The following is a 9,992-nucleotide window of genomic DNA, read 5'->3' on the forward strand; positions in this document are numbered from 1 at the left end:
GTGGCATATCAAACGATACTGACTGCTCTCGGCGCGACTGCATCGCTTGTCGACGTGATTTTTATTTTGGTGGTTTCTTGGCAGCTACAAAACCGTCCCGATTCTACTTCCCTGTAGCCACTAAAACGTGATTTCGCTCGTTCAATACAATAATCACGTAGATTTCTGTCTGAGCTTTGTCCGCTTCTGGGCAGGTTTTGAACAAAGTCACCAAATCTTAGTTTCAGCACACATCTTGAACAAAGACCGACTAGAATGTCATTTGAAAAGTTCAGTCTGGCGGATGCCCTGGAAGACCTGTCAAGGTATGCAGCTATGTAGTGATTTGTCATAGCAGATTAAATCTCTTTTCTATTGTTTACAGTCTAAAAAATCCATCATCGTTTTAAACATTCCAATCTTCAATTCAGTCGTTTCATCATCAATGTCACGGAATCAGAGCTATCAAAGACCGAAAGAATATGCTTTCATATCGAGCAAGCTCATTGGTTTTACGAGGACTTCGTACGAGAACAAAATCCAGCTCTTCCACATCTTGAATTGGATCGATTCATGCAACACCTGTTTCAACATTGTAAATCTTTGGGTGTCCTTGGTGGGGATCCTCATGCTGCTTATGCCAGTTTCAGGAGATACAAGAGAACTGTCCCTGTTTGTGGAGTCATTATACTAAATCAAAAGATGGACAAGGTAATATTTCGTTCTGGTCACGTTGATACAGCAGATTACACGTGTTGATATTACGAAACTCTCTTCGCCTACCTCGAGATTGAGCCTCGCCAGCTTGTCCAACCACTGAACCAAAGAAAAGCTAACACCACTATCAATTAGGTCCTACTTGTAAGACAATGGACATCCAAAACATGGTCATTCCCAATGGGCAAAATCAATGAAGCAGAAGAACAAGTAGATTGTGCTGTCCGAGAAGTAGAAGAAGAAACGGGATTCAACTGCTCTAGATTTGTTTACAATGATGCTTTTCTCGAAAAATCCATCAGTGGCAAAGAAATACGGCTGTATTTCGCTGCTGGAGTACCAGAATCAACTGAATTCAAGACACAAACACGTAAAGAGATTAGTGGGATACGGTGGTTCAATGTTGCTGCCCTACAAGTCGATAAACGTAAACTGCATCAACAGCAGATACAGCAACAGGCAAATGTGTCGGCAGCAAGTAGTGGGAAATCAAAATTCTATCTGGTGAATTCATTTGCAGATGACATCATAAAATGGTGTAAAGAAAACAGGAAACGAGTGGCTGCTAAGGAAAAGTTAAATACTGCAATCGCTGCTGCCGCAGTCGCACCTAGAATAGAAGAAAGTACTACTAGCGTAACTGTGGTGGTTGAAAACACCAATATGATAATGCAGCAAATGCCATACCATCCGCCACTACATATGATGAACATACCACCTCAACCACAATTTATAATGCCACAACAACCACAACCAATAATGATAGACCCGTCAATAGCGCTGAAAGCTGCAATTGGTGTCGGAACAGAGTATAGAACAGCTACTCGTGAAATGCCCCGTGTAGAGACTCTACATAGTGCTCGAGATTCGTTACTGACGCTATTGGGAAAGTCGAGTCAGGTAAGTTGACAACAAAAAAAGCCACGATTTTCTTGATCAATGATAAACCATTGCCCTCGTAGGAACCACCACCTATACAGCCTGCTGTCATCCCTACTAGTGTTCCAGAACCTCCCAAACAGGTCAATGAGAAGCAACAATGGTTGATGGACTTGTTATTGGGTGGCTCGCAAACACCAACATCTGAACGTACTAGTATCACACAACCATCAACTACCTTGTTGCCGAGACCTAGTCAAACGTTGCCCTCAGCGCCAGCCCCAATAGAAGCGCCAAGATTGCCAGCCAAACCTGATTCAGCAGCCTTGCTTGATTTATTAACAGGAAGATCGTCAGCTACTAGCGCTAATGCTGCAACAACACCGTCTATACCAACAGCATCATCATTACTGCTACCGAAATCCGATGGTGGTTTGTTGAGTAAATTAACAGGTTCAAAGACTGCCGATGTGTTGCCAAAGGCTTCAGAGAGTGTGATCAAGCCTGAACCTGACAATAGATTATTGACAACGCCGTCTAGTAGTAGTATACCGCCGAACTCTGATACCAATCGTGATGGTTTACTAGCCTTGTTGACTGGTAAATCAGATACTCCTCCCACAATAACACCAGCATCATCAACTCTACTACCGTCAAAGCCTGGGTTATTGCCAGTCAAACGAGACTCGACCAAGGACTTGTTGTCTTCCACCCCAGCTTCTGAGGATGCTAAGCGACCTGATCTATTGGCTCTGTTTACTAAATCGTCGTCGACGTTGCCGTCTGTAAGTAATAATACATTACAGAAACCGCCTCCATTATTGCCTCCATCTACACAGCCAAGTCCTTTGGCTGCCTTGCTTGGCAAGAAGGAGGACGAGGTTGTTGTTGAGGCTGATGAAATAGAACCAACGGCTTCCTTGGTGGAAGAACGCTTGACTGATGAACCAGGTGCAATACTCAGTGATTCGCCGACGTCAAACAGCATTAATTTAGTAGAGGAAGACGACGTGAATGCAGACAATGGCGATAATAGTGATATAGATTTGGACTCAGCACATGAACAAGACGATACACTTCCATATGGCTCCTCTACTCCACATCCACCAGCATTCATACCTTTATTCAGCAGACACGTTCCCATCACATCTTTATCTAAACAGGCATCGTTTAGTGGCTCATCGTCTACATCATCGAACGCACCAGTGGCTGGTAGTGTCAACATTAATAGTAGCAATAAATCAAAATCCAAAGGAACAGCGCCCGACACTATAAATAATGCCATGCCAGTCATGACACGATTCGGAAGCGCATCTTCAGATCGGACAAACAACTCTAACACAACCACAGATCGTTTCCAAGTTGAGTTGACGTCACCAAACGGTGTCTTTATGGGTACTGTGGGTGAGATGCAAGTTGAGCATCATGGAGATGATAGTCATCCACAATTCGTGTTTAAATTGGATGCGAACAAAATTATGGGGTTGCCTGCTAATAGTAGTAACAGTGTGGGTACTTCGACTACTGATGCTGATGACGATGGATTTAATCGTGGTGGAAATAATGGAGGGTTTGAAGATGAGATATCGCTTGATGGTGTGAGTGATGATGATGAGCAAGCTATTGGTGAGGCTTTAGGCACAGAAGACGAAGACCAGGAGGTGGTAGATTTTAACGATTTTGAAGAACACAAGGGTACTGATGACTCTCCTGTGGAGAACGAGAAATAGCTCGAGGATGGCGAGATACTCGAGTAAAAATTGTATAACGAATGTAAAAACGCATGTTACTTTGCATGATGAATTGTATTTTCTTGTGCACGATGCCATATAATTTAGATTCTTAAAATTTAGAATGAGAGAGGTTCTTTGTAGGCACCAGCTTCACATTTCTACTTAAACATTAAATTAAACTCCCTAAATACAGCAAAGCCCGTCCTCAAAGCGAATCTTCAATCACACGTCCGATTCTCTCCCAGACCCATAAATCCCTCACATACTCAAGCGTCACAGCAGCAAAAGAAGCCGATACAGCCCTCATCGTCTCGCTATAAGCTTTACGTGGTCCCATTCTAAGCATGTCGAATATAGATGGGATTTTAGGTGATGGGATGGCTTCTTCAATCAGCCTCTCGTTGTGTAGATGAGGCATGGTTGCTTCCATGGGTACCGAGAATACATCACGAGTATAGTATAGATTCAACCACCTTATCTTGTTATCGTTCCGCTGTTGTGGTTGTGGTTTTATTACCGCTATGGTCGTCGATGATGATGATGACCCTATTGGTGAATAGCTATTATTAAACTGATGGTTTCCAAGCGTTACAGCCCATGCTTCAGGTTGTGCATATGGTGATGGTGGTGGTGTCGGGCTACAGTTGCGATTAGCTATTGTCGTTGGTGCAGGCGAATACAGACTACGACGTATCGGTGATGGATATGATTGCAGCGGTGGCGATAACGATCGTGCACTACCACCATCCAAACTAGCATTACAATTCATACACGACTCTGAAGACTCTGAATCACATTCAAAATCATCTCGTGATGATGACCGTGATGCCGTCCTACTACGTCCAGATTCACTACATCGGGAAGATGATGGGCCTGCAGACTCGAATCCGGAATCTGCTATCGATGGTGAGGATGACAGGGTCGGTGATGTGCTTCGTTGGGTTAGCACTAGACGGGTCAGGACGTTTGCGGCCGAGTTTACGAGTCCTGATGCTAGTGATGTTGATTGGTTTACCATGCTCATTGCTGATGTGCCAATGAATTTGGGCATGGGCATTAGGCGGGCGTGTGAGGCCCATTGCAGATGCGATCCTAGTGTTATGAAGGATGAGAGTTTCATGGCACCGTCTGCTTCAATGTCGTATGGGAGATGTGCGTGGTTTACGAATTCCTGTTGCTGTTGGGACTGCGGGTTTGAGTCTTGGAAGAGTGATGCGATGGTTTCGTTGGTATGATGCAAGTCACCAAAGTACTAAGCAACCAACACAGAGAGTGTTGTTAGAAGGCAAAAAAACCACTTATGAAAGCACTCGAATACTCACCAATGTCAAAACAGCACCGCCAAGTGATGAAGCAATAACATTCAAATTAGCAGTCTTGGTAACACCTCCCAGCGATGGTTTACTAGATGGACTGTTGACATGTCCAAAGCCCATTCCGAGCAATGTGTTGTTCAAGTCCAATAAAGCCGATTCAACACCTTGCAAGAGATAGTGTCTCGCTACGTCTTCAGCGACACAAGCCATGCTGAATGATGCTACTGTCATTATGTGCCTTCGGCAGAAGTTCCAAGCTGAAGATGTACAATGACGTTAGCTTTAAGCAACGAAAAAAAGTGTATGCAGAAGAAATCACAAACTCAAACTTTTGACATACCGAGGAAATCAGAGTCATCGTAGTCGGGTACTGGAGCAGCAACAGATGTAAAGTCGAAACAAGCAATCAGAGGATTGAGTTGTTTCTCGTTTGGTCCACGCATCGAGTTGAGATGGTTTATCGTATGCATTCCGTTTTTCCTTACTAGCTCCATCTCGCGATCGTTTAGGCTGTTGAGACTTGGGCCGTGTACGTAACTATTGAGAAGAACAATCAGCACTTCAGTCTGTAAAACAATTTCATACCAGAGCAGGTGCATTCTTCACAACAAAAAAACACTCACAATAAGACGACATGCTCAAAGTTGGGATTATTCGAATTAACCCTGAAATTATCCAAGTTCTCGTATGTAGTCTTGGTATTGTACCGGTTTGCATTAGACTCTTCCAATATCTCGTGTCGATATATAGGATTTGTCAAATATCCAAACGGATTACGAACCGGTGGACTAGCACTCATCCTGTCAAAGATCTTTTGAGCACGGTCCTTGAATGCTATTGGCATATCAGGTGCACGTGTCCCCACTTGTCGGTATTCAGTTACGAGATCCTTGATACGGAGAGCTACGCGACGATATATAGCAGGGTCTACTGCGTATAGGAGATGAGATAGTGGTGTGAGTCTGGCGGGAGCAGACCATAGATCGGCCCACAGAGAAGCTAAATCCCATCCGGATATGTTTGATTGGATGTCTTCGGGTGAGGCATCCCATAGTGGTAGTTCAATGTCTTGGATGAAGTTGTAGTATTCGTGTTCTTGGCTGAGTGGAGCTGCGACAACGTCTGATTTGTAGTAGCAGTTAAACCATTTGATTGTGTCTGGGATTCTGTAGATTGAATTGTCATTAGGAAATGGTTGGAACAATGGCGTAAAAAAGTAGATAATCACGTGAAATTGCTTACAATCTAACAGGTGGTCGGTGGGGGAACTGCCACGCAATAGGAGATCCCAGTGTATAATGACTTCTCAATCCATGCAGTATAATACGACAACCAGCAAATCCTAGACGTACTTCATACACCCTAAAATAGCTCTTCTCTCGTAGCTCTTCATCCAAAGCAAAGTGATGGAAGAATTCAGACAAGAATTCTGTTGCTATAGATGATCCCATAGAGTAAGCCATCACAGTCAATGTTGGGCATGGAAGATGAGGAGCTAGACCATCGATATCCGTTAATCCAACATCGTGTGCGAGTTCACGAATGGTATCACATAATGTTAGGAAGATTTCGTGTCTATAGGGGGCACTGGTATGAAATGACATGCACTATAAGGTTTAATAAGGTGAGTCAATTGCGTCAAATCGACTGTCGGTAAGCCAATTGTGAAAACATCAGTCAAAACTTGGGGTGCTCAAGATTTCGACCAAACTCCAAGATTTAGCCAACCACAAACATACTGACGGCCATGCACCACTGAAATTACATTGTAAACTTACTTGGTTGAGTAATGTCTCAATCACATGCCTTCGGAATTCTTCGAAAAACATGTTTCCAACACCTTCATTTCCATGCACTGCAACTGCATTACGACGAATTTCTTCTTGTTTCTCCAATAACGGCTGAGCAAAATCTATGCCACGGACTGAGCAAGATATGTCCTTTGCGTAAACCTCCATAGCACGTTTCATTCCCGTCGTTGCACATTGATTAAGCGCATCGGGTCCACTGCGAATAGAATACATTTAATACGAGCATCGTAATTACAAGTGCAAGAGATCAAAGATAATCCACTTACCCAGGTGGGCACAGACCGTGGATGTACAAAAGCGCACTGTCATGAAGCTGAGTTTGTGGCATTGGTTGGTCAGACATGATCTGAGTAGTTCGGTGATCGGTATTGATTTTCAACTGTGGTTGAGATCCAAACAGAGTCTCTTTTGTGCTGTCTAATATAGAAGCTAACCAGCTAGGCGTTGGTGGTATTGTCGAGGGTTGTGATGAGGTGTGATCAGATGAGCTATGACCGTGGTGTGGGTTTAAGAGAGGCAGTTTACTAGACTTGTAAGGTCGTACACTGGTGCCTCGACGTTTCGTTGGGCGTAGTCGTGATGGCTTTATATTGGTCAAATACGAGTCATCTTCGACAAAAGTAGGATCCGAGTACGAGACTTGGTGGTTGCTGTTACTGATGCGGTTGACATGGTTCGATGACATCTCCTGTTTACCGCTATGCTTCTTTTTTCCCCCCTTGACTTGCTTTCGACTAGCTTTTGTTTGTTTTTTTGGTCGACTTTCGTTCTTCAGTTGCTTGAGAAAGATCTTTTTTTGAGCTCACCAAGCTAGCAAAGGCTCCTATGCCAGTTATTAGACTTGTGCCGTGTTAAATGTAGATGGAGCTTGCTATCTTCTAAGCTGCTTGGGTGATTTTGCAACGAGTGATTCCGCTTCGCGTCTGTGGTGGCTAAAACGGCAGTGATAGGCACAGGGTTGGATCAAAACACACCTATTTCAAGAGAACCGGTATCCAAGATTTAACGTGCTACTACCCTCGAACAGCCACAACCTCGAAGCTTAAAAATTCTGAAAAACCGCCCCAAGTCGCTGACCCTTTTCGATACCACCTCGATCTTTCACCGAACGAAGATTGCGCATCAAGTTCGACAATCAGATATACTTGTCATTAAAATATATATATTATTCTACATTCGAGTAAATAGAGATCTGTGAATGTACACGTTCAGACTCATTTCCAAACCCAATTGCATTCTCCGTGCGAATGGCAAATGCTTCAGGAATATGTTCTTCCAAGAGTTTATCCACACCTGCAGCGGTAACTGGATCAGCACGGAAATACCTAGCAAAAGTACCTAACGGGTGAACATAAGGTTAGTAGTGATTAATGAAGATATGCAAATAAATGCTCGTGTTACGGTCGTTGTGCCATGCCAACAAGTAATAAGTTGTCTCGTTACGACTTGCAGATCGATACGTCGTGGCTTCAGGAGGTGGTGAAGACCACGTTGTCTCAATAAACATTTTGGTGAAATCCAATCCAAAGTCGAGACATCCGTTTATAATCACGTCGATATATGTTTGAGCTAGAGGGTGCTCATCGTTGGGGAAGAGTTCAATGTCTATAATGTAAATCCATATATTGCAATCTGACGGTATGGGTGAGTTCGTGTCCCAAGCTACAGAAGAGATAGGTTTGAGATGCCAACTTGACAAGTGCCAGAGATTGAAGAATACAATACCTCGAACTGCCGTGTTCGGAATCAGTTCCCTTCGATACCCTTTCTCTCTTATGTCAAAGCTAGCCAACTCCTCGTCGGTAACGCGATATATGATACCGTTGATGAGCGAATTGTTGGTATCATCACGAACAACTCCGAGAGCAGTATATTTCCTTACAAAGCTTCGAACACTCCAAGATCGTTTGAAACCAGATACTATCGTCAAAGTGGTGTCAGAGTCATTGATCCCAAAATAACTGACGTACGTATGATACCAAGAACAGGACAAGAGTCATCAGAATGAGCAAGTTCTGTTGTCTTTAGCCTTGAGCGAGCGTTGATCAGCGATCCATATCCAAAGATATACTGTTTGACGTTTTGCTGATTCTATTGAAGTGACGAATCAGAAATGTTGGTTGTCATGACTTCCTGGCCAATTACCAAGACAAATAGATACAGGTAAACTACCTTGCATATGTTTTCTGATATCCTGGGGTCTTCTTCCTACAAGACAAGGGATAAAATCAGAAGATTTTCGTCGTCAAATTGTTCGAAGAGCTCAAACATTGCCACTACCACACAAAGCATATTTGGAGTATAGAGGCCCAATATGAAAACGAAGGAAGACCAGGTAGACGCTCAGTCTGAACGCAACCTTCTCAAGGTCAAGGCTTATTGTCTTCGTTGGCAAAAGCTCTCACGAAAACTGAATCAATCAGACGGCCAACCGGCCGATATACGGTTGTGTAGTCTCTGTCTTATAAATGCTCTAATTAGCGAACCAACGACATCCGATACTCCTTCAAGTACATCCCCGGGCAAAGGTGCTGTCAACAACAACCAACATCAACGTCACATTTTAATTCAATATCACGAATCAAAGGACAACTCGACCAAGGATCCATTACGGACGACATCCATAGATCTGAGCCATGCCATGTCAAATACTCTAGATAGGGGTGGTAGTTTGTTAGTCTCAGGCATAGTCCCCTTCGTCACCTTCTTCAACAAATACTACGAGGCCTGGAAGACAGGTGCCAATACGGCTGTATTAGGGAAGTTTGCTACCAAATTGACGGACGGTACACCAATAGTTATGATGCAGAATGGTGTCAAAAAATGGCAGACGTGGTATCATAACTATTACCACAAAAAGCCAGAATGAAGGTGTCGGACTCAGAAAGCTAATCTGTATATATTGACACATTTTTATAGTTTTTTACTTGCTTTTATATAGATATTTGAATTGTGCCTCATCATGATGCAGAAGAAGGAGAAGACTTATTTAGGTTTACCCTTGTCTGAGGCCTCAGTCTCTTTGACATCAATACGTTGAATGATCTCGATAGTTTCCTTTTGCATGACTTTAAAGTCTTTGGCATCATCTCGATCAGCTTTGACCTAATGGAGGAGAGACTTGAATGTGAGAAACGACCACGAGATAACAAATGTTTGTTTGACATACATTTGCTTCGGACTCTGAAGCAAGATGATGGTTCCATAATGGGGCATGCTTGATGGTGGAAATGGTCTCTAGAAAATAGGAAAGTAAGGTTTGAGACAAGGTTTATACATGACGGCGAAATGTCATTGATCAACATGTTGATACCTTTCTTGAGAGAGCGTTCCTTCTCGCGTTCCTATTCAAATAGGACAGTAAATATGGCTAGTAAGGATACAGATCATATAACTTAGGAGCGATCGGTGAAAACAAAGGCGGCAAACGTACCAAGACTTCAGGATTGTTGCCATGGACTGAAGAGTGCAGTGCGCGAATTGGACTGGTGAGCATTGTCATGGTCTTTGATCGTAGGGCTCGTGCTGGAATCATATTGTTGCTTGTTTGAATTGTG

At 43.3% G+C, this 9,992-nt stretch overlaps 1 protein-coding gene across 1 annotated transcript; it reads left to right on the forward strand.

Moving 5' to 3' along the window:
* Window positions 1-255: 255 nt before the first annotated feature.
* On the forward strand, window positions 256-3,305 carry SmJEL517_g01584 (uncharacterized protein; the record flags this gene model as incomplete). The annotated part of the gene is made up of 4 exons (XM_031167512.1): window positions 256-305; window positions 411-690; window positions 832-1,596; window positions 1,659-3,305. 4 exons carry the CDS (start codon window positions 256-258, stop codon window positions 3,303-3,305), a joined length of 2,742 nt encoding a protein of 913 aa, XP_031026554.1.
* Window positions 3,306-9,992: the final 6,687 nt, after the last annotated feature.

This window comes from Synchytrium microbalum (assembly GCF_006535985.1).
Source record: "Synchytrium microbalum strain JEL517 chromosome Unknown SmJEL517_scf0005, whole genome shotgun sequence".
NCBI lineage: Eukaryota > Fungi > Chytridiomycota > Chytridiomycetes > Synchytriales > Synchytriaceae > Synchytrium > Synchytrium microbalum.